Below are 26,352 nucleotides of genomic sequence, written 5' to 3' on the forward strand. Positions count from 1 at the left end.
GGAAGAGGTCACTAACTGGACCTTTGGCTGGGAACAAGAGGGGGGCGGGGATATGTGTGTGTGTGTGTGTGTGTGTGTGTTTGTTTAAAAGCTGTTCAGGTGTTTCATAAATGTCCTGAGATTCTCGGTCAGACGGTATAAATCTGTCACATTTAATTAATTACGAGTAATTACTTGTTGTTTTTTATGCTCGGCTAATTCTACGTCATTTCCTACATTTCCCAGAATGCCTGTCAACATCCTCTCCAAGGAGTTGAGGAATGAACTTGCTGTATTCAGAGGTGGTAAGCAGCAGATTTGTGAGGATTGGCAAGTTTCAATTGACATTTTGATACTTTATTATTTTTATTATGTATGTATTTATGGGTTAAAACATTGTAATTAGCATTGTAAACGACCTTGTAACTCAACACACGAGCCGAATGTCAAGGTCAATCCTCTCTCACACGAGCTGCCGTGGGATCGGAGGAGTATCTGTCCCTCAACGTTAACTTCCAATATCAAAGCTGAGTTATATATAATATTATATATAAGTAGAACTATTCTAAAAGAGAAGAGGATCGCCCAAACATTTGTTTACGATTGTCTGGAAGTTTTTTTAGTAAAACTGTAAACACTGATGCAGGTACAATTCAATTACAATCATTCATTTTAAATATTGAATCTCAATAAACAGATATATAGTAATGAACGAGGAGTGGAACGTGAGGAGTGACGCAACTAGCTAAGCCACGTGTTTAGAGTTCAGTGTCCTGAAACATGTTGTATTTCATAACATGTGACCATCGCTCAAAGGCGGCCATCTTAATGATGTCACCTCACACACCTGGAGGCGATCAGAGAGCGGCTCTCCACGGGGAAAAAAAGGTTAGCCGGAGTAGAATGAAATAATAATAAAGGTCCAGAGAGACGTTCAGATAAATCTCAGTGTCAACGCGGAGAAAATGTCAGATTGTGAGTTTTTAGGATTTGAATGTGTGAGACTTTACGTCTCATGGGGTCATCGGGGACTATGAGAGACGCATCTCCCATCTCTGCCCTGATGGACTGCCTGTGGAATTCCTGCTCCTGCCATGACTACTACTGTCCCTGTTGAGACTCCCTCCTCCTCCCCCTCCCCATCATGCTGATGGATGGAGGATCCATCGTGGAATATGCTATGCCTATGATGACTATTACTATATTCTATTCACTTCATCATATTCATTTGCTCTAAATTTGTCCTTCTCTGTCCTTCTCTACACATATTACATCTATTGCATGGATCCTGGGATCCTCCTCCTCCTCCTCTCTTTCCCTTCCTTTTTCCTTTTTCCCCTGGTTTTTTGGGAGTTTTTTTTTTGGTCCGGGGATGTGGGGATGTCTGGGGATGTCTGGTAAAGCACTGTAGACAAATTTTAATTGTTTAATTTTTGAATACTAATAATAATATAATTGAAATTGAATTGAATATAGGACAATCTAAATATGTGTTATGTATATATATATATATATATATATATGATAGATTATGTAGAGCTTAAAACAAGACTCCAGGAATTTTACATTGTTTTTTGGGGATTAAAAGATATACAGTAAAATATGAATATACATATTTGTTTTTGTGTGAATATACAAAGTTATACAAAATTATGCAGAAGCAGAAAGTCATTCGGATTTTTTTTTCTTCATAAATAAGCACATCTAAATATGTGTATATACTGTGTATGTATATATATATATATATATTAGTTATATAGAGCTCAAAACAAGACACAAATAATTTAATTAAAAGTTATACATTCAAATATTATTATTTTTTTCTTAGCCTATCGGATTCACTTGAATATTGCATAAAAAAAATAAAAATAAAAGAAAATTATATATTTTGTTGATGTGGTTAGGCACGTTGAAAAGCTATATATAATATAAAATAACATAAACTATATTAGTTATATTCTGAAGAGCTCAAAACAAGACACAAAGAAATGGATTAAAAGATATAAATTCAAATATTATTAGTTTTTCTTACCCTATAAGATTCACTTGAATATTGCATTAAAAAAATAGAAAATAAAAGCACAATATCTAGTTTGTTGATTCCACGTTACAGTTTTTCTCCATTGCTTTGGCTCAATTCTTGAAACAGAAATGACATTCTCAAAACAACTCATGCAAACCTCCAAACCACTGGGCACTTGTTCACAACAGATTTGAATTTCCCATTCCTTTAATCAAATTGCAATTGTTTTAGAAACTCCTTGCAAATGACAAGTACAATTGCCTACAGCTTGCACACATTTCAAATGATTTAGCACATCTGTGCAAACGGTTAGGTACAATTGCCTTCAGTTAGCCCAATTACCAATTGAATACATCTTGCTGGTCTAAACTGACTGTTGCTTCTCAGTCAAGTGGTTGTTCTCTGCAAAACATCTTGGCATCATTTCCTTGTGTACATCATCACCTGCACAATAGTTCACTCCACTGTCAAAATCGTTCAGGCACATAATACCATGAAAAACATCATGGTATATACTGTAATATGGATCTCTTGGATCATCGGCTACATTTTCAGGTTCAACTAGAACTTTACTAATCAAGGGGGAGGTTCTCACATCCGATCACCAATCACACAGTCATTTTAGTTAGCTGACAGTTGCTATCCAGGAGGATAAATGCTTCCATCAAATATCGAGGGCGTGACAAAGTTCAGTACAGTTTACAGTATGAACATGGAAGCACCTGGCCAGGTAAACGAACAAGGGCAACTGCCTGCTCGAGGAAGAGGAGGAAGAAGAAGAGGAGCAAGGGTGCGTGGTGGTGGAGGGTGTATGAGCATCGGGCTCTAAACCAGAGGTCCCTTCTCCAGGCAATGGATGCTGCTTGTGCCGATGTCACAGCAGATCAGTGCAGGGGATGGTTGGGTCACGGCGATTCTTCCCCCGTTGCATCGCAAGGGAGAACATCAGATGCCATGTTGAGCAGGAGAGTGAGGATGAACTCCAGCTTTGAGCTCCAGCTTTGCTTTACTTTCCTACTGTATGTTTTGTTACAGTAGTGTAGGCTATACTTAATTTTATTTTTGATGTGCTTTTTGTTTGACACTATTTTTTGCTGTACACATTTTCTGTTTCGGTTTTGCAATGACTGTAACAATTTCCATGGCAGTATAAGTGCAATACAGTATGTGATGGGAAACCTTGTTGGCTCCTCTTGAATGAATCTTTGTTCTGTTTGATAACCATAGTATTCTGGAAAGAAAACATCTACTACAGTAACCATTCAGTGTCAAAGGACTAATCCAAGATTGAATTGTGCACATGGGGGATATTTCTATGGTCCACTGCCATACTGACAAAACATCTAAACATTTTGACCTGCAGTGTTTAAACAATGACGAAGGGACTTTTCATTTTGGGGGCACTGACTATTTGAATGAGAAAAGGAATTAGTTTTGACTGATGAGTTGTCTGTTTTGGGAGAGATATGACCTTTTGCAGGTGTGCCATAGTGTTTTGCTAAACCATCTCGGATATTTTGGCAAATGTATTTAAAGCTTTGAGAATGTCCTTTTTTTCAAGAGAGAGATGAGCCACAGCAATCGAGAAGGAAGTTTTCATTTTGGGGGCACTGACTATTTTTATGAGAAAATGATTTGGGTTTGAAGCTTGAGTTCACTGTTTTGGGTGAGATATGACCTTTTGAAGGGGATCTATGTAGTTGTGCTGAACCATATATGCTATTTGACCGAATGCACTAAGAGCTTTGAGAATGTAATTTCTGTTTCAAGAATTGAGCCAAAGCAATGGAGAAAAACTGTAATACAAGCTATATCAGTTATATTCTGTAGAGCTCAAAACAAGACACCAAGAATTGTACATTGTTTTCTTGGATTTGTTTTTTCTCACCCTATCAGATTCACTCGAATATTGCATTAAAAAAAGGAAAGAAAAGAAAAGCAGATGATATATTTAGTTGACCCTCTCACTGACCATGTGACGCTCTCACTGACCATGTGACCCTCTCACTGACCATGTGACCCTCTCACTGACCATGTGACCCTCTCACTGACCACGTGACCCTCTCACTGACCACGTGACCCTCTCACTGACCATGTGACCCTCTCACTGACCACGTGACGCTCTCACTGACCATGTGACCCTCTCACTGACCACGTGACGCTCTCACTGACCACGTGACGCTCTCACTGACCACGTGACCCTCTCACTGACCACGTGACCCTCTCACTGACCACGTGACGCTCTCACTGACCATGTGACGCTCTCACTGACCACGTGACCCTCTCACTGACCACGTGACCCTCTCACTGACCACGTGACGCTCTCACTGACCATGTGACGCTCTCACTGACCACGTGACCCTCTCACTGACCACGTGACCCTCTCACTGACCACATGACCCTCTCACTGACCACGTGACGCTCTCACTGACCACGTGACCCTCTCATTGACCACGTGACCCTCTCACTGACCATGTGACCCTCTCACTGACCATGTGACCCTCTCACTGACCATATGACGCTCTCACTGACCACGTGACCCTCTCACTGACCACGTGACGCTCTCACTGACCACGTGACCCTCTCACTGACCATGTGACCCTCTCACTGACCATGTGACGCTCTCACTGACCACGTGACGCTCTCACTGACCACATGACCCTCTCACTGACCACGTGACGCTCTCACTGACCACATGACCCTCTCACTGACCACGTGACGCTCTCACTGACCACGTGACCCTCTCACTGACCATGTGACCCTCTCACTGACCATGTGACCCTCTCACTGACCATATGACGCTCTCACTGACCACGTGACCCTCTCACTGACCACGTGACGCTCTCACTGACCACGTGACGCTCTCACTGACCACGTGACGCTCTCACTGACCATGTGACGCTCTCACTGACTTTTGACCCTCTCACTGACCATGTGACCCTCTCACTGACCATGTGACGCTCTCACTGACCACGTGACCCTCTCACTGACCATGTGACCCTCTCACTGACCACGTGACGCTCTCACTGACCACGTGACCCTCTCACTGACCATGTGACCCTCTCACTGACCACGTGACGCTCTCACTGACCACGTGACCCTCTCACTGACCATGTGACCCTCTCACTGACCACGTGACGCTCTCACTGACCATGTGACCCTCTCACTGACCACGTGACGCTCTCACTGACCACGTGACGCTCTCACTGACCATGTGACGCTCTCACTGACCATGTGACGCTCTCACTGACCATGTGACCCTCTCACTGACCATGTGACGCTCTCACTGACTTTTGACCCTCTCACTGACCACGTGACCCTCTCACTGACCACGTGACCCTCTCACTGACCACGCGACGCTTGGAGCTCTTTTCACGGTCCAGGAGGTTCCAGTGCAGTCGATGCTAAGTGAATGCTAAGGTTAGCTTCGTCTTTACCCCGCTGCCTTATTGACTCGCCTGTCAATACCACTGCAGGGGGAAATCCATAAAGCCTGCAGATGTTATCTCAACATCCTCTTTGAGGACGTGCGCGTTCCCTCGCGTGTGTGTGTGTGTGTGTGAGAGGCTTGAAAGGTTTAATGCAATTTACCCGGGCGCTCATTGTGGACGTGATTATGCATCCTCCTGCAGGGGGGCGACGCCTTTATGATATAAATTAGGTTATTTTGGTGTCATGTGAGGACAAGTGAGAACGGCAAAAGGGAATAAAGTATCCGCAAAAAGGAGGTTACGCAACACGCTTAAGTTGAGGACATCATTGATGGACACTCTGCCTCCGTGTTACATCATACAGATGTTTCGGTAACTCCGCCCTATCGGCAGATAACAACAGGATGCGGGGCAATCTTCCTTTTATATTCTTTTTTTTATCTGTATTGGTTGAGGTTATGTAAATCAATATGTTGAAGGCAAATTAAGGATAACATTGTTAGGATTAGGCCTTGCTCAAACTACTTCCTGTACTGGAGTTTGGCCTCAGGCCGAATCGTCCGCTATGGACGTTCAACTTCTTGAAACTCGGTTTTGGTCTCCACCGACTCCTGAGAAATGTCTGCATGGACTGAACTGTGAAGAAAAACAAAATAATCCGCTAAAAGCGTCTGAATACGGTTCAATAGAGCGGCACAGACGCCTCACGCAGCTGTTTCTATATCATCTTACCAAAAAGCGAATTCTCATTTTTGGCGCGTTTTTCCCCCCCACGATAATGTTTCCTTTGCTCGGCAAGTCTTTTCAAAATAAAATTCCATCGTCACTGGTAAACAACTTAGACATTTGGGTTAGTCGGTACTTTTTTTGTTTTACTCAGGTGTGTGAGAACATTCAAGCGACTCCTTTCACGTCACTTGATTTCATATTAATGTGCCGCTTCAAATCGGGGCCCAGTTTTGTTTGCGACGCGTGTTCATTACAGAACGAATGGAGGTCCTCACAAGGATAGCACGACAGATATGTGTGTGTGTGTGTGTGTGTGTGTTCACAAGTAAACAGCGTCAGTGCAGACGAAGAGCTTCTGCCTCACCTCGCAGCACGCTGCTCATTACCTAATGCTCACATCCCAACGCATATTAATCATCTCTGACAGCTCGCCCGCGTTGCATGAAACTAACACACACACACACTTATATCCACACACATACATGCGCTGCACACACTTAAGATGGCATGCGTACATCCGGCACAGCTGCATAAATCCCTGTGTTCTGTATGGAGACTCATAATGCTGAATGCAAAAGTGACCTTGCCCACCATACGTCAGCATATGCCACACACACCAACACAACACGCACACACACACAGCGGGCATATGAGTAATGAACAACCTTAATAACACTTCCAACTTTTCCTCTTCTTCTCTCTGTTGGCTGTTTAAATTCACATCCCCCTTTAACGTCGCTCTAATCTGATTACCGCCGGGCTAATGGCTCTCCTTCTGCTCTTCCCAGACGCTCTGCCCAGACCTTGGAAAACACACACGTACACAGTACACACACACACACACACACACACACACACACACACAGACGCACACGCAGAGATGCAGAAGAGCTACATCTGCAAAGTAAGGCCGAGGGAAAAAGAGCTGAGAGAAAGAGGGAGAAGTTGGTGTTTATATGCATATGGGTGAGTGGTTTTTTTTGGGGGGGGGAGGGAGGGAGAGGGGGGGGGTTGCGGATCAGAAGCCAACTCCACTCCCCAACAAAAACAAAAAACTCCCCGACTCTCCCCTTTCTCTTCCCTGCAATACCCCCCCCCCCCTCCCCCCCACCTCCTTCCCTCGAGTAAATCTATAGGGAGGGAAGGCAGAGACAGGTGCATTTCTCCACAAATCGAGTTAGCCGAGACATGCCACATCCAATTGGGCTAAATTGATGTGAGAGTTTGTGATGTCTGCCGTGGGTATTACAGCAAAGGTCAGTGTGCCGAGACAATGACATCAATCTGGTCCACGTGGCCCCCCGAGCGGGGCCCCGGACCCCCCCCCGCCGACCGGCCATGATGAGTGCCGGCCGCGTCCGCCTCGGGGTGTCACGCGCTGCCGGTGAACGCCGTGGATGCTCATAGGCGCTTATCGGGACTTGTCCTTTAACTCCCACGTAAAGCAAATCTCAAGGACTGCATTCTTTCATCTACGTAATATTTCAAAAATCAGGCACATCTTGTCTCAAAAGATGCAGAAAATTGGTTCACGTTGCTCACATTTGAGACTGGATTACTGCAACTCCTTATTAGCAGGCTGCTCTAATAAATCGACTACAATCCTCCAGTTGATCCAGAATGCTGCAGCTCGTGTTCTCACTAAAACTAAGAAAAGAGATCACATCACTCCTGCACTAGCTGCTCTGCACTGGCTCCCAGTAAAATCAAGAATCACTTTTAAAATTCTTCTCTTAACCTACAAAGCCTTGATTGGTGATGCTCCATCATATCTTAAGGAGCTTGTCGTACCATATTGAATGCGGACTACTTGTAGTTCCTAGAGTCTTAAAAGTAGAATGGGAGCCAGAGCCTTTAGTTATCAAGCTCCTCTTTATGGAACCAGCTTCCAATTTCAGTCCGGGAGGCAGACACAGTCACCTCGTTTAAGAGTAGACTTAAGACCTTCCTCTTTGACAGAGTTTATAGTTAGGCTGAATCAGGTTTGCCCTGGTCCAGCCCCTTGATATGCTGCTATAGGCTTATAGCTGCGGGGGCGGGGATTTAGGATGCACTGAGTACCTATCTCCTCTTTTTCTCTTCTCAATCACACGCTACTAACTCTGCTTTCTCCCGGAAGTCCTTTTGACTTTACGCCCAGGGGTCATCGGACCCCTGCCTGATGGATCGTCTGGGTCGTGGAATTCTGCTCATGACTACGCCACTGTCCTGTTGAGACTCCTCCTCCCACCGCCATCTGCCTGATGGATCGTGGAGGTCTCCATCGTGGAATATGCCTACTATGAACTATTCATACACTCTGTCATATTCATTGAATGTATTTTAACTCTAAATCTGTCCTTCTGTACACATTACATCTATTGCATCTGTCCATCCTAGGAGAGGGATCCTCCTCTGTTGCTCTCCTCCAGGTTTCTTCCCTTTTTTTCCCCCTGAAGGGTTATTTGGGAGTTTTTCCTGGTCCGATGTGAGGTTTTGGGGCAGGGATGTCTATGTGTACAGATTGTAGACAAATTTGTAATTTGTGAAATTGGGCTATACAAATAAACTGAATTGAATTGAATTGAATTATAGAAGTTCATTCTTTTGATTGTGAAGCATCCGAACCAGGATCGAGCTTCGGAGATGCGGTTTTCCCAAGCGGAGAATAACGAAAGTAATTCAGTTTGTTTGCCTTTTTAATGCCTTCGTACCGCTTGAATATTAATGACTGTGTTACTCGATACACACGGAGGTCTGAAAGAAGCGTGAATCCATATTAACAGGAATACAAGATGTGTGTACTGCGGAATGGCTTATATTTTATTCACAATTTTAATGCATGACATTAATCAGACATTATTTAAAGTGACAGCGACACGCGGCCGCATTCTCGTCAACCTGCGGTGAGACGCGGTCACGTGGTCCGCTGTTCGGTTGATTTGCCGAATGTTCCTCTTGGTACACTTTCACTTTCATGAAACAAAACACAAACTGATGAGTTCACCTTTTTTTTGTTGGCTTAAAGTCAGAAGACTCTCGTCTTGAGTTGAAGCTCAGGTGTGGAGCTCGGGAGCCATTAGCTTAGCTTAGCACAAAGGCTAGCAGCAGGGGTAACAGTTAGCCTCAGTGTAGCTCACTAGTTAACGCATTGTATTTAAAATAATGTGTGGTTTAACCCTGTAAGACCCCTCGTTGTAATATTACAACGTCACTTGTATCTCTCTAAAAAACACATTTGCAAAAACGTTTTTTGGGGAAAGACCATATTTACATAGTCAATGTGTCCTATTGTCTTGCCTTGCAATGCCATTGGATTGTAAATGTGTATATAAGGTGTGGCCATAAGGCCATGAACTCACTCTACCTGCAAACTTTCCCGGAAGCACATCTCCTTGTTTCATTCAACTGGTTATATCAACATTGATGATTGGTGATTGTTAGAATATGTAGTTCATGTAAATACTAAGTTATTGTGGAATTAATGCATCACATTAGATTTTCAGCTTGTTATGTCATTGTTGTAATTTTACAACGTTGGGTGAAAATGGTAGCTAAAATAGCAGGTGCACCTTGCACACTACATGGAGACATTCCACTTCTCGGATGTTCAGATACAGGATAAATATAATGTATTTGATGATTCACACTTTACAAAAGGGTTATTTGTTATAATTTTAACTTTAGACCATATTTGAATAATTCTAAATGGGTTAAACCCTATGTTATTTATATGTTGAGATATAGTCAACTGTTTTTAAATCTGGACTTTGTTGGTTTGCCCAAATATCTCCTTGTTTGCCAGATAATGTGTGTAGAATGCTTTGGAGGATGGTTGTTCAGAGACAAGTTGTAAATGTTTTGGAATGTGGGAGTTGCATGTATTTTGCATTGGTCAGGGAGAGGGGTAAATGTTCTGAATATTATAATGCGTTGTTCAGGGTTTCATTTATAATGCATTGTTCAGGGAGAGGTGTAAATGTTCTGGAATATGGGGATGTAAGAGTTCTGGGGGGGATGTATTTTCCTTTTGTAAATGTAAGTCGAGAGCACATTAGGCTAGCCAGACAGTATTGTGTGCCATCAGTGGAGTGTATTGCCTGAATAGGATTAATTTGCATTGGAATTAGTTGTACTTGAACATTCTCTAACTATTGTTTCCATTTCAGAATGCCACCAGCAAGGAGAGCAAATGCTGAAATTGCCCAACGTTGCAATATTACAACGTTTCCCTAAAAACTTACAAAAACATTATTTTTTTATTAATCCTTCTTTATCTGCATCAGAAGACACTTACAACATCATCTGACTTTAAAAAAAAAATTTTAAGATATTATTTCTATGCTTGGGTCTTACAGGGTTAAGGAGAATATATACGTTCATAAACGACTATAATATATATTTTTTAAAGAAACACAAATCCATTGTCATTCTCAATCATTCTACATCACTGCTGTGGATAGATAACATTAGCTTAGCGTAGCACAAACGCTAGCAGCAGGGGTAACAGTTAGCCTCATTATGGAGCTCACTAGTTAACGCATTGTATTTAAAATGTTGAAATAATTTGTGGTTTAAGGGGAAGATACGTTCAGGAATGATTTGGAGCCGAAAAAGGTTCTTCAGAGATGCCATGGAAGAACCTTTTATGGTTCCACAAAGAACCTTTCAAACCAGGGTTCTCTAAAGAACCATTTGCTTAACCTTCTTACCATTGCAAAAAGAAGGTTAGAGTTCTTGAAATAACCTATACAGGTATGTTAAAGAACCTTCAAAACATGGTTCTTTAACGCACCATTTCTGGTTCCACAAAGAACCTTTCAAACCCAACGTTTTTAAAGAACCATTTCCTTAAAAGAGTTCTTCAAATAACCTATCAAAGTGTTTCAAAGAACCTTTAAAATGGTTCTTTAAGGCACCATTTATGGTTCCACAAAGAACCTTTCAAACCAGGGTTCATTAAAGAACCATTTCCTTCAAGCGTTCTTCAAAGAACCTTAAAAAAAGGTTATTTCAGGCACCATTTATGGTTCCACAAAGAACCTTTCAAACCAGGGTTCTTTAACCCTCCTGTTACTTTAGGGTCAATTTGACCCCAGGCTGTTTTTCACTGTGTCAAACATATAAGAAATATCAACTTTTTTATATATTTAAAGGGCTATTTAGGTAGTCAACAAACAAACATAAAGTACCTCACACTTAAACTTGGGAAACAATATTAATTCTAATAATTTTCTGGAGGTTTTAATTGCTGGGGTCAAATTGACCCCGAGGGTAAAATATGTCAGTGAATATAAAGGTAACAGGAGGGTTAAACATTGAATTTGGTCAAATTGACCCTAAGGTAACAGGAGGGTTAAAGAACCATTTCCTTCAAGCGTTCTTCAAAGAACCATTAATGGTGCCTCAAACGGAAAAAAAAGGTTCTTCAGTCAGTGATGGTTCTTCGTAGAACCACAAAGCCTTTTAAAGAGCACATTTAGGAACCATTATTTTTCCCGTGGTTCCAATCTACCAAAACAACAACTACTGCCGTTCTCCTCCGTGACGTCGCGTCTCCTCGGCGTCGGGACGTTCTCCTCGCGGCGGGACGTTCTCCTCGCGGCGGGACGTTCTCCTGGCCCGTCTGCGAGGAACACGCCTCGCCTATCAATTCCACGGCCGACGCTCCGCGGCTCCACTTTGCCTCCACTCTCAGGAAATCCAGTAGAAACTCCATCAGGCTGTCACCTCTTCCAGGGCCCTGCGAAGAAGAAAAAAACCCGGATTTCAGGCGGTGTGGCTTTCATCCCGGCCTCCATTCAGAGCGCCATCCCCTTGATCACATTAGCCTTTATTGCTCCTCTCGCGGTTCACACTCTCTCTCAGCCCCGGGGCTATTGGTTTTCATTCTGTGGCTTCAATCTGGACCTGGACCGGCCTCAGCTATATAGTTAATTCATATAAAAACTAGATATAAATATAGATGAAGAGTCAAGTTCAACTGCTGACTTCACAAGCCGGCTCCATCAACGGGACATATTAGGGTTGACAGAGTGTATTAAAAGGTAAATAGACTGTAAAAAGCAGATCTGGGGATGAATGTTTAGCTTCTTTCTTAAACTTCTAAACCAATAAGGAGCTAAATTGATCCCGATGGAGCTTTCGTGTGTATTTAGGTTCGTCCGGGTGCCATTAATTTACTAATTCCACGGAAAGAAACACATCCGCAAGATCGACGTCGTTAACGACAAGTCATCAACTCTTTTTCTTTCTTTCTTTCCTGGAACCCACGAGGAGAGGTTCAATTCATCCTCCGCCGGTTGGATCCCGGACCACAGATTTGTCTGAGAAGCAATTTACTGTCATTTGCTGCAGAGTGCCGGCCCGATGCATAAACATCGGTCCTAATACGCCTATTCATCATCGGGCCGCCCGGGGGGGATTCTGGGTGTGTTCTGATCGAATTTGCACCCGGCGATGATGAGGGGCATGTTGTTTTTTTTTTTTTTTTCTTTGCTCAAGAAAAGTGCCGATCCAGCTATTTGTCACTTGGAGCTTCAACGGGGGAGGCGGAGGAGGACGTGATGCACGGCGTAGAAACAGAGGGGGTAGAGAAATTGAGATGGCCGCGAATCGAACGTAATAAACGCGTTCGTAGTTCCTCCCACAACTCGTAATAACTGACTTTTCATTCATTTCCATCGTCAGGTGAACATTTATCAAATAGAAAATAATAAATGGTGCATAAATGACTCAAAAATGTGCTTCTTTTTTTTGTGTGAGAAGGACTTCGTACAAACACTTGACTTTGTTTGTTTGTTTGTTTGTGTATTTTATTCAGTCAATCAAATCAAATACAATACAATATTATCATATATAATATACAAAGAAAGACTGAAAAGGTATAGGTAGAAGCAAAAAATGCTTATAAATTCCTATCCTAAATTGAAATCAAAATAAATCAGAAAATTAATATTTAAAAAATAAATAATAATAATAATAAAAAACAACAACAACAAAACAACAATGAACAAAATAAAGAAATAGATATATTTATATATACTACCACATACATCTTCCATATTAATACGTCTTTAATTACATTTATAACTCTCAAGAATTGTTTTATAAATAATTCCCTTGAAAACCCAAAAGGAGTTCACCAGTCTTACATCCATTTCAACATTATTCCATAATTGGACTCCTACAACAGAAATACATCTTCTTTGAATAACTTTTTTAGCCTTTTGTACCGTGAACTTACAAACATCTCTCAAATCATATTTACACTCATGTATTGAAAATAAACTTTGTACACAGTCTACTTTCATGCAGGAGACCGGTGTTCGTGTCCCAAAGTGTTGTTGGGTTTGCAACGTGGTTTTTGTACTTATAATATTTACTTCGACACACTTATTTTAAGCCTCAACAAGATGTTGTTCATAGCGATAACAACGCGGCGTAAAACGTTCATCTTGACGCGGAGAATGTCAAATAAATATCGTGCGATTTTTCATTTTTTGGGGATTACATTCGTAAACTTTATTAATCCTCGTGCAACAAGTCATAAAGACAACAACAGACACAACAGACAAGAAACACACAACAAGGAACAAACAAAATCAGGAGATGCCTCTTAAAACACGACCATCAGAAAGATGCTAAATCTAAAGGTGTTTATTTAAAAAATCTAACTGCTGCTGGAACAAAATATCTTCTGCGTTGCTATTCATGCGCCTCCCCATGAGATCAGGTGGAGTTATCACCACAATACCTGCAAAACTCAGGTGTACTTTGTGCATGAGATTAGTGCAAATGAGCAAATATATTCTCTTACACGGTAAACATTATACCTGCCAAACATCAGCATGTAAACTATTGTTATTGTGAGCGCGTCATTTACATCCGGTGATGCAGCTACTGGCCGTTTCTCTGCTTCCTTTGACCTTCATTCTTTGTATAATAATGTTGAAATCAATGTGTTTGTTGTTTTAATCTAAAAAATATGGTGAAAAGCAGCTGATTTAATTTATATTCTTAATTTGCAAACATGAAAACATAAAAAAAACAGTAATAGTCTGTTCCTATTGGTTCCCATTGAGGACTTTTAAAGTAACAGGTCAGATATAAATACTTTCAATTGGAAACATTTCTTTTTCTTAACTGAATGGATAATAGTGAATTTGTTTGTGAATATTTTCTGTAGTATGAGAAGCTAGAGAATATTTACAGCAAAAGGGGAATATATAATCAATCATCCCCTCAAAATGAACGACTACGCCCGAGTTTAAGGTAGTAAAACGTTAAAGTCAGTGTGACAGTGTGGCTCATTGATGCTTTACAACAATGGAGCTCTATGGCACGGAGGAGTCGGACACATCGGATACACACAACATACTCGTTGGGGTCAATTCAAGGTCGGTTTTGGTATTTGCAAGCCATTTGTTGACAATAGGAAAAACACTACTATATCAGACCGGTTGCTTCAAGTCCTCTAACAAGTCGGTTATCTAAGCGGCGTGTGCTGCACATGTTTTCTGACCCCATTATAAAACATTCTAAGACACACATTTTGTGTACCGGCCCCCCAGCCCATATTGATTTTGGCGAGAATACCCAAATCTATCTTGTGGTGCAGCATCATCCTTCAGAGCCCCAGAGAGAGCGGCCTTCTGGGAACAGGAAGTGAATCAGAGCCGTGCAGCAGGACGGACCGACTCTGATGGCTCCCATCTGGCTCTTCTTTAAAGGCGTCCATCCAATCAAATTAGGTTTGATTGATCAACAGGCGCAGGCCATTGGATGGTTGGTCCTGGCAGTATAAATCACCCGCTGCCATCAATATGGATGGCTTTTCTGAGGAAGAGCCAAAAAATGACAAAGTGCATGTGAGATTCAAGGAAAGCCATGTGTGGCCGATATACAGTTTACTCATTTAAATGCTCTGAGGAGAGAGATAAAAACATCTGTGGTTTCAGAACTCCTCCATGATTCACTGTCACCACTGGTTGTTGAGTATTTAAAAGGATATGAAAGGAAATCAATATATGAAACTACAATGACATTACTCAGAACCGGGCATCAAAAAGAAAACAAGCGAAACCAAATTCGGAGAGTTAAACGGTCCGATAAAGAACAGACCATCTCATATTCTAAAGAAACTGAAATGTTTTTTTCATGCTTTTCTCTCATTAATGGAAACAATGTCCCATGTAGCCTCAAAATGTGATAAAAATAAACTGGAATCAGAGATCTGCGTAATAAGTGCAGTACCAAAACTGTCCTGCGGGGAGGATTTTCGATATTAAAGCGCCTTTAAAATGAAATTATTAAAAATGACAAACAAATAAAATCCCAACATGTTGTTAATGTTCAAATTATGGATGTATTTTACAATTTTCAGGCAGAATTTGGGCTAAATCAAGACATTGAACTGACTTGATGAAGGGACACCAACACAGGTGTTTCAGTCACAGCTGATTACACGTGACGTCACCTAACCGCACAGTGAGAAGACGACACACACACACACACACACGTGAGCCCCCGACATCTTAAGTGAAAACACCTGTGTGGCTTTAACGTCACACCGGAAGTGAGGACAGAGGCAATCAGACATGCACCTGTGGAGAGCTGCGGGTTGTTTAATGTCCCTCCTCCGCTCTCACGGGCACAAGTGTCCTTAAATCATCCATCTATTCATGAAAACAATGTCTCAAAGTAAGAATTGATTAATGAAGTCATGTTTGAGACAATGACGGGTATCCCGTCGCGTCTTATTTTGAATATATGTAAATAATAATTCACATTTCAGCGGCCTGATGGTCTATGCAGATGGCGGCTGGGGGGCAAAGCGCGCAGTTTAATGTACAACTGTGTGGCCGCACGCGGGTTATGGTCATAACGCATCAAAGGAATATTAGATGAGGGGGGGGGCACGAGGCGAGACCAAATTAGCAGCTTTAGAAATTGATAGCAGGTGTTTACATGTGGTATCTTTTGCATATTGTAATATCTAAGCAGGAGGGGGGGGGGGGGGTGTAATAAACATAACAATGCGTTGTATAATAATCAATATGATTCACAATGACCTTGACGTCTTATGATGGATAGGGAGACACGGCCTACTGTAATTGCTGGCCACTATATCCCTCCCTCCCTCCCTCCCTTTCCTTCCTTCCTTTCACCCTGACGCCTCCGCTCGGATACAGGCCAGTCGTCTCTCTTCTTCCCCCTCCCCTCCCTTCTCTCTCCCTCTTCTTTTTTTTTTGACATTAAAAAGCGCTCCATCATTCTCGATGCGCCGCCTTGTCGCCTGCCGCTCAGATGACCATTAATCGCTTAATTCCAGCGACGCTCCGCGTGCACAAAGGGCCGCTGTCTGCCGCTTAATGCATGTGTGATTAAGCTTTTAGGGCCCCGACCACACGGCATTATTAGCCAGCAGGTCCTTGTATAGAAGGGCCAAATGCCTTCAGGGGGCCCGAGGGGTGCTGGGTGGAGGAGGAGGAGGAGGAGGTGGAGGGGAAGTTAATGACACTGACCCTCACTTCCCCAACAGCTATTCAATTCAACAATAATAACGGGTCACGCAGCTGATTTATGAGGCCGGGGCTAATAATTGTCAATTGCTAATGTGGTATATAGGGGGTGGGGGGGGGGGGGGCAACGCCAGGAGACTCTAAGCTAAATAAAATATGCCTTGACCCCACTGAGGGAGGCCAAAATAAAAAAGGAGTAGAAGAAGAAGAAAAATGACAGATGATCAGCCCCTCCTCCTCCTCCTCCCTGCAAAACCAGAAAGCAGTTTAACTGGACACGACGTTGTTGTGTTGGTGTCCGTGAATTGAAGCATGTATAGAGAGCGCATGCAGCAGCAGCAGCACGCAAGGCCAGACCCCGTGCCCCCCCCCCCCCCCCAGCCCGCCGTGCCATCCCGTAAATTAATAAACAACCCCACAATGTGTCGCGCGGAGGGAGGATTCAATTACTATAAGTTTATTTACAAGGGGCAAATCTCATGAAGGCCACGCTGACCACCGTTAAGCGGCGCGGGATGAAACGATGACAAGAGCTCCGATAAGAATTTAATTCCATCTCATTTCAGACGGTTTTATGAATCAAATTCTTGAACACTGGCAAGAGATTTAATGATCACATCTCGGCCGAAATCTTATTTGAGGAGCGGTCGATGGCATTTCTCTGCGTTAATGTCGACTTAGAGGTTGGAGTAATTTAGTAATTGATTCCCCTGCCTGGCGCGCGCTCGTGCCAAGGCCGCGTTGGAGGGTAATATGTTTCCTAATCTCATCCCCCGGAATAAGATTTCTATGTTAATCCACCGGCTCGGGCTCTCGGTCACTCGGGGAGGCGGAGAGAGGAGGCGAGGGCCGGAGAGGCCACGCGGAGAGCGGCCGGGAACACACGTGACCCGTTAATGGGAGGAGGAGGAGGAGGAGGAGGAGGAGGAGGAGATGAAGATGAAGACCAGGAAGAAGAAGAATACGATGAAGAGGATGATGATGACCATGATGAAAAAGAGGATGATGATGAAGAATACGATGAAGAAGAAAACAATGAAGAAGAAGATAAAGAAGAAGACGATGAAGAAAAAGAAGAAGACGAGGAAGAAGAAAAAGAAGACGATGAAGAAGAAAACAATGAAGAAGATAAAGAAGAAGACGAAGAAGAAGATGATGAATAAGATGATGATGACCATGACAAAAAAGAGGATGATGATGATCATGAAGAAAAAGAGGAGGATGATGATGAAGAAGACGATGAAGATGAAGAAAACGATGAAGTAGAAGATGAAGAAGAAGAAGATGAAGAAGAAGACGATGAAGACGAAGAAGAAGAAGGCCCTGTTCCTCATGTGGAACCTGTATCTTTATGTTGACTCTTCGTTGAGCAGCTTCAGTATTTATAATAAACCAGAAGCGTAAATATATCAGGATGAAATTAGATCAGGGGGGGTCACCCTCCTCCTCTTCATCGTGTTGCCTCGGAGGTGCACACACACACACACACACACACACACACACGCGCGCGCATGCACTCAGATTTGCGCCAAAGGCAGAATAAAGAAACACGAGGAGGAAGGACGTCATGAAAATAACAACAGGAGCCGTGCAGCAGCACACCGACACACTGACGTCTGTGGTGGCGCACGCTCTTCTTCTTCTTCTTCTTCTTCTTCTTCTTCTTCTTCTTCTTCTTCTTCTTCTTCTTCTTTCCTCCTCTTCCTCCCAGAGAAAAGACACCATGCCTCTAATTTAATTTGCCTCTGTCCTCCAGATGTCACTTTCCATCTGTGCGCCATGGGAACGCGACGCGCCTTTTTACGCACCAGCCTGGAACCGCTTTAACTTGGATGTTAAAGCTGCCCCCCACACACACACACACCCCTTCTTTTTTTGTGTCAACATTTTTTCTGTAGTGCACATATAGTTTCATGTCTAGCATTCAAGGCCAGCATACGTACAGTATTAGGATGTATCATATAGATTATTAGGATTGTTTTGGGAAAATAATCCAGTTTTTTGTATCTCACTGAAGTCTCGCATGTATCCATCCTGTCAGATTGAGACGTCACACTAAATTGCCACGAGAGCCCCCCCCCCCCCTCCCCCAAATGAATCATTATTGTGCGTCGTGTCTCTGCTCTCGAGCCCCTCCCCTGCAACACGCGGCCTTATTAATAACCGTTTTGATAAGCGCAGGCTTTCCTCGGGCGGAAGGAGTGAGACGTCGGAGGTGAAACGTGACAGCGGGACACGCCCACCGCGCCCTCTCTGGCTCTTTATCCTCCTCTATTTCTTTGCCCTTTTTTTCGGGGGAGTGGATCCATCCAATCCATCCGGAGACAATGGCGCGTTGTCCCTCTTTTTGTCCCCGCTGTCGAGCCGCATTCCGATATCGCCGAGCAACGGCAGTGCGCACTAAATGGAGAGGAGTCGCTCCCGGTATCCGCGCTATTGTGCGCCACTTGGCCGGGGGGATTCAGGGGTCTCGCACACATCGCGTTTCCCCTGATTTATTTAAGTGAGGGCTTACGGTCGGAGCCCTTTATTTGCCACATAATTACGAATTAACGAGCGCTTTATTGGAATTAAAGGCTCATCATGTTACTGTAAATCAACTGCGGCGCGCGCGTGCGCACTGCAAACCATGCCGAACACAACCATACAGGCCCCATATACACTAACCACGTGTACACAATACTACTAATAATCCTAATATTAACAATAAACCTATTAAAACCAACTCAGACATGTAAAGATCCGCCTCTTTTTTTCCAAATTATTTTATTTTATTTAAATATCCTCACATCAAAGTGCCGGGCGGTGACTCGTCGTCCCACCCGCAACAGCTGAAAGGATTAAAAGATGTCTAAACTCTAAAAGAGGAGGCGGTTCAATGGCGGGTGGACTATAGACGGAGAGGATAAAGAGAAGAGCGGTGAAAGAAACCGAGGGCTAAAAGCTCTAATTGTATTTGCCTCGGCGGAATATCAGAAAAGACTTCTTGGTTTCTTTGAGCTGGATTATTAGATTAATGCCCAGAGATGGTTTCTCTTCTCTCCCCGCGGCCAGACGCGTGGAGGGAGGACGGCGCACCATTTGGCTCTTTGGTTTCAATAATCAAATTAAACCATTTGGTACAACTTTCTTTTTTCTTTTTTTGGGGGTCTCAGCTCGTGTGTAGAAAAGAGAAAATCAAGAAGAAGACAAAAAACATTTACATAATAGGCAACGGGTTGTGTCAAGAAAGGATTCTTTTTCTTCTTCTTCTTCTTTCTTGCTTTCTCTCCGGAAAGACAATGTACACACGGAAGAAAAGAAACACACTGCGACACGTCAGCAATTGTGGAGACAAATAATTGATGGCGAATGCGAGCCGGTTTATTTTAACAGAGGATGCAGAAAAATAAACGTGTTACATTTATAAATATAACATATAAATAATAATAACATATTTTAATCGCCTTTTTTTCCTTCCTTTTTCTCATAAGTGAAAATTACATCAAAGGGCCGCACGTGTGTGTGTGTGTGTGTGTGAACATCTACTTGAAAATGATATCTTACACGGAGATGAAAGGAGGATTTTGTTGTTGTTGTTGTTGGTATTTATTTATTATTTCCGTATATATGTGTTCTATGTGTGGTAAAAAGAAAAGAGGAGTTGCACCGGAGTACCTGAACACATTTTAAAGAAGGTCTCTCATTTATGTATTTATTTAGGAAGGTCTCTTATTTATGTATTTAATTATTTATGTAATTATTTATTCATTGTCGACCCAATTTCAAAAATAATAAATGTGTATTTAATATCTTTCCAGCTTTCCTTTGATCAGGATGAAAACATCTGATCAATATTGTGAAGGATGGAATCGAATTATAAAGAATAAAAAAAGAGATCTATAATAATAATCTCATAATAAAATACAACAAGTATAAAATATCCAAGTGTCCAAAAAGCGATGACGCAATTCTGAAATCACCTCAACCGACACATTGAAGCTCATAAATATAACTGTTGTGTCTTTGTTTCGATAATTTGGAAGAAGAAAAAACAACAACAACATCAACAACAACAACTCTCAGCTTCAAACGAAGCGAGGGCTTGAGCGAGGGCTTGAACTCGGTCCAAAAAAAAGAAGAAGAAGAAACACGCGCGCGCGCGTTCACCTTATTACACAAACCAGATTACGCCTCATCCAATCCTGCGCGCTAAAAGGTCCGAGCACTGCCTCCACAGTTCGTTACTTTCATTACAAACATGTTATTGGACAAATAAACGGAATAATGAAAGTAATAAAGACAATTACAAACTCCTTTGCATCATAAACAAATAATAATTACAAAACACACACACACACACACACACACACACACACACACGGAAGTCAACCGGGGCAGCGCGGTGTGTTTATTTATTTGGCATAAAGGACGTTATTTAAATTTTAAAAAAGAGTCGTGCGCAATATGTCGAGACAATTATAGGAACTTTAATTTATTGATTTCAGATTTGATTTTAAAGTATAGAATGGTAAATTGAAGACGATGGAAGAAAAGAAAGAAGAAGTGAGAAGTGGTGCAATGCGATGTGATTTAAAATAAGAGCAATCAGAAACGGAGGGCTTTGGTTCGTCTCTCTGTTGTTATGGATGTGATTGATGCGCGTGCACCGTGGGAATAAATTCATAACTCTATAGCCTCATGAAACGAAATAAAAAGGTTTCCTCCACACACAAAAGAAGAAGAGGAACATCGCTTGTTTCAGCGGTTCTCTTGCAGCCGGCAAACATAATTCTGGCCACATATGGTGCAAAAATAACCAGGTGACTTCACCTCAGTTGCAGATTTATATTCCTTTTAATAAAAGTGGATATTTTTGAACTCTTTAAAAAAAAAAGAGAGAAGAAATTGGCGTGAAAATCATTTTTTTCCTTTTTCTTTCTTTCTTTTTTAGTTTTTTTGTTGCTGTTGCAGCAACGTCGGTGCAGAAGGTAAAGGAGTCGGACTGGGGGGGCCACAGAGAGAGAGGAGAGAAGAGAGGAGAGAGAGGCACGAGGCAGAGGGGGAATACTCTGTGAAATCCTGCCCAAGGTATACCGCTCCGCTTAAAAGGCTTAAAAGCTCCGAGAAAATTGGATCAGGGAGAATCGTCACCCAACTTTCATTATTTCCAAGTGGTGTGATTGAATTAAAGGGCAAGATGGTGGTTGGAGAGGAGTGATGGGGGGGTGGAGGGTAGAGTGGGGTAGAGAGGGTGGGGGGTGCGCGGTGGAGGAGGGGGAGGAGGGTGGGGGTGCGCGGAGGAGGAGGGGGGGGGGGTGCGTAATGGCGTGGTATTAAATTCTAATTAGAGATGCAGGGGATCAATGATAGGGAGGTTGGACAGCCCGGGCCCCCAGTGCCAGCCCAATAGACTGATGAGTTATTGTCATGTAAAAAAGCGCCATAGCAATAAGACCAAACGCTTTGCTATTGTCCAAGCGGAAAGAGCCAAGTTTATTATGAGGACTATATGCTCTAGAGACCTGGGGCTAGGCGGCTCTTAGGGGGCTTTTCATAAAACAGGGCTAGGTTCCTATAAAGGAGGCCAGTTTTGGAGCAGGCGCTGAGCAGTGCACATCTATCCCCACCGTCCAGCCTCCTCTTCCAACCAGTTCAAACCCAAACATCTTTTACATCCCCCCACCCCCTTAACTCCGACCGCGCGTCCTCCTCATTTTTTTAAATTTACTTCGCTTAATTTTTTTATTTATTTAATATTAATTTCTTGGTACTTTCTAAACCCCAATTTTATTTTTTGGTGATTGGCTATTTTTTCTTCTTCTTCTTCTTTTTTTTCCTTCATTTTTTTTTTACATCCACGGGAAGTTGCATCTTTTTCTTACTTCCACCGAAAAAGCCTTCTCAAATGTATAAAATGGAGTATTCTTACCTCAATTCCTCTGCCTACGAGTCATGTATGGCCGGGATGGACACCACGAGCTTGGCATCGGCCTACGCGGACTTCAGCTCGTGCAGCCAGGCCAGCGGCTTCCAGTACAACCCCATCAGGACCACGTTCGGGGCGACCTCCGGCTGCCCGTCCCTCACGCCGGGCTCCTGCAGCCTGGGGACCCTGCGCGACCACCAGAGCAGCCCGTACGCCGCAGGTAAGGCACCCGGAGCCCTCGAACGCGCCGCCGTATTATAGGACGCCTTGATTGCATTTTGGAATTGGGAAAATGTGTTTAGTATTTACCAAACGAAATTTGCTTACACAAATGAAAGAATTTATCACGTTAGAAGCGATTGCATTGGCGAGAGGTAATTCGGTTACCGGGTGTTACACTATCCCGGTCACACCCCAAAAACCGCCAACAGAATTATCTTAAGCTGCCAAAATGATCGGCATAATTTATTTACTTCGCGGCGGAGACGTAAAGCTTCGACAAATAATTAGATGAGCAAAAGACCAAAGCTCATTATTGGCACCGAATTTGGAGTTATACGGTGGCGGATGGAGAGCATTATGACACGTTTTCAAACTCCAGGCGCAACAATTAGTTTAACATCACAATTAACCGCATCACGGGTCAGCGGCGGTATCAATCCGCCGCTCACCCACAGGTATGAAGGCGTAACGCGATTTAACACAAACTGATTTTAAACAATATCATCGAGTTTGACTTTAACTCCCATTTGACAACATCACACACACACGCGCGCACGCTTCTCTGACATTGTGTTTTCTTCCTCTTCCAGTTCCCTACAAACTCTTCACGGACCACGGCGGACTGAACGAGAAGCGGAAGCAGCGGCGCATCCGGACCACGTTCACCAGTGTGCAGCTCAAGGAGCTGGAGCGGGTCTTCGCGGAGACCCACTACCCGGACATCTACACCCGGGAGGAGCTGGCACTCAAAATCGATCTGACTGAAGCCAGAGTCCAGGTAAACGGACGGTGCCATGGCGGCAACACCGGTTATACGCGTAATTACGCACGGGTTGATTTATGCGAATAAAAGACAACATTAAATCTCTTATATTTAATAGTTTTGTAGTGAAATGAGAAATTACATTTTTATTTTGACATGATCAACTGGCCTCCATCTAACTCTCTGACGCAGTGATGCGTAACATGAGGATGGAGTTTGTTTTTGGACATTTAAACCCAAGCGTTTTATACATAACGCCTCTAGGCTGCGCGTCTTTGTTGTCATGTCTACTTGACAACTGAGACAATAATAATAACAATAGAGCATTGATGGTCACAAATCAAGCTTTCATGGGGGTTTAACTTTTGCACCTCCTTTTTTTTTCTTCCAGGTGTGGTTCCAAAACCGACGCGCCAAGTTTCGCAAAATGGAGCGCGCGGCCGCGGCCGCCGTGGCGGCGGCAAAGTCCAATTCCGGGAAGAAGTCGGACTCCAGAGACGAAGACATCAAAGACAACAAATCCATAGACCCGGACAGCACCGGAGGACCGGGCCCGAACCCCATCTCCACCTCCAACTGCGGCGGGCCGAGCCCCACCGGAGGAGGCCAGCTGAACAACAGCGGGAACGGACAGGTGGACCAAGGGAAGAACTCCGTGTCCAGCGGCGGCATGGGGGTGACGGTCGCGAGCCAAGGTTGGGCCACCGCCCCGGGGACCATCACGTCCATCCCGGACTCGTTGGGCGGCCCGTTCGCCAGCGTGCTGTCGTCTTTGCAAAGACAGAACGGAGCCAAGGCGACACTAGTAAAGACCAGCATGTTCTAACGCGGCTCCAGAGGAGGAGGAAGAGGAGGAGGAGAGAGAGAAGCTTCCGAAAAGCAAGGTCCCACCACAGACTCATGGACAACAACAACAACAAAGCAGTGAAAAAAGAAAGAAAATCACAACTCTTTTTGTTATTTGTTTATTCTTCTTGAGCTCATGTTGACATCCTGACCGGTCATTAGTGTCTGACAACAACAACAACAACATGTCTGTCTGGGGCAAACGGTTCCACTCGTTTTCCTCTAAAGACTGAAATCCTGAAAAGGAAAAAAGAAAAACAACAACAACATGAGATTTCTGTTGAGATTCCTCCCGCGTAAACAAACCCAGAGGAGACAACATGGCGCAGACATCCTCCTCCCGCTTTAAGAATCACAGCCACGCATTAAGACTTCTGAACCCTCCATGCAGTGACTTGTTAAGATGAACTTTCTTTGGGGTGGGGGGGAGAGGGATGGAGGGAAGAGGGGGGGGGGGGGGTGCGCAAACACAGACGTCCGCGCGCTGGAAGCTGCGCCATCAGCGCGCGGAGGCGCCTCGTTAAGAGACATCTCCGTGTCAAGAGTTCAACAGCGGCTTTTGTTCGGTGAGAGACACGTTCAACAGCCACGGCCGAGGGCGCGCGCACCCGACGAGACGCGCACACGACTCTCCTCTCGCGCACACAATACGCTGTTTGGACAGCATCGTCTTTACAGTCGACATTTGTTTGTTTATTTTTTGTTTTGTTTATTTGTTTCCAGGGCTGCTGAGAGTTTAGTTTCTTTAAATTATCGATATATAAAAAATAAATTAAAAAAATACACAATGATTTCCTCGAGAAAAAAAAAAAAGGCACAAACTATTGCAATGTTCACCTCCGACAGGAAATGTGTGTGTGTTTGTGTGTCTTTCTACGGCAGTGTGTTGTGGCTCAACCTGTACAGTGTTAATACGTGTTCTCGTCTCCTATAGTTGAACCATTTGTCCTCGTAGGTCGATCATACCGTCTTCTCTTTTTATGTTTTACAAAATTCCCTCGGAAGAATTTATTTTGGGTAAAAACGAAAAACAAGTAAAATAAATAAAAATGAGGGAATGGATGCAAACATTGTATTTATTTCTCTATAATTTGCATGTCGTCTTTCCGTCTGATTTTAAACTGATTTGATCTCCATTTTGTGAGCATTATGTAACACGTCGTGTCCGGATCTGAAAGTTATTTATATGTAGGTAATGAATGCTTATATTTAAGAAGGAAATATTTCTACATGTGCACATAGTTTTCCAGGTGTACCATTGAAATGGTTGTTGATGATATAAAAAGAACAAAAAAAGTCCAAGTTGCTTTTGTCATGTTTTTTTGGGAGAGGATTCGTTATTATATTATTACGTCATTTTAAATTCCCAAAATGTTAAAAAAAAATCTGTTGTTTCGGGTCTAGGTCGGAGACTTCAGCACCACGGACAGCTCAGAGTCTTCAGGATTTATTTCCACACCCCCCTAAAAAAAAAATTTAATTGCAAATATCCAGAATGATGAATAGGATATAATACTAATAATACAAATAGAGAATGTCAATTAAGTGGAGAAAAACATGGAAACAACGTCTTCTACATTTTAACCTGAGGACACTTTCACCGTTAAACCCACAATTCTAACATTTTAAAGCTCGACATTAAACTGATTGTCTTTCGTTTGGAGAGGGAGTTTGTTGTTTCACAACAATATGAGCCGTCAGTTTTACGCCCAAATAATAACGATGAGGCAACAACTTTGACACTAGAGCAGCTTTTGAAATGTGCGACACAATGAAAACAAAATCTGAAATTCCTATTAGTCATGTTTCGATGCATCAACAGATAACGGCTTTATAAATAATCTAATTATATTCTGACTTTAGACCAAACCGTGACGTTATTAATCTGATCTTGGTGGCAGAATTTAACCATATTTCTTTTTGTCAATTTCATGTTTATTTTGTATTTT

At 43.0% G+C, this 26,352-nt stretch overlaps 2 protein-coding genes across 2 annotated transcripts in view; one reads left to right on the forward strand and one right to left on the reverse strand.

The window, feature by feature from the left end:
- Positions 1–22,551: 22,551 nt before the first annotated feature.
- On the forward strand, positions 22,552–24,383 carry phox2bb (paired like homeobox 2Bb). The gene is made up of 3 exons (XM_056440212.1): positions 22,552–22,792; positions 23,385–23,572; positions 23,949–24,383. Exons 1-3 carry the CDS (start codon positions 22,552–22,554, stop codon positions 24,381–24,383), a joined length of 864 nt encoding a protein of 287 aa, XP_056296187.1.
- A 56-nt stretch (positions 24,384–24,439) lies between these two features.
- The window catches only part of LOC130210188 (LIM and calponin homology domains-containing protein 1-like), a 101,728-nt gene continuing 99,815 nt past the window's right edge, over positions 24,440–26,352 (reverse strand). The window contains exon 29 of the mRNA XM_056440201.1: positions 24,440–24,640. Coding sequence (XP_056296176.1) covers positions 24,639–24,640 — 2 coding nt within the window. The 3' untranslated portion in view covers positions 24,440–24,638. The remainder of the gene's footprint in view (positions 24,641–26,352) is intronic.

The sequence above is a fragment of the Pseudoliparis swirei genome, chromosome 19, assembly GCF_029220125.1.
Source record: "Pseudoliparis swirei isolate HS2019 ecotype Mariana Trench chromosome 19, NWPU_hadal_v1, whole genome shotgun sequence".
Taxonomy (NCBI): domain Eukaryota; kingdom Metazoa; phylum Chordata; class Actinopteri; order Perciformes; family Liparidae; genus Pseudoliparis; species Pseudoliparis swirei.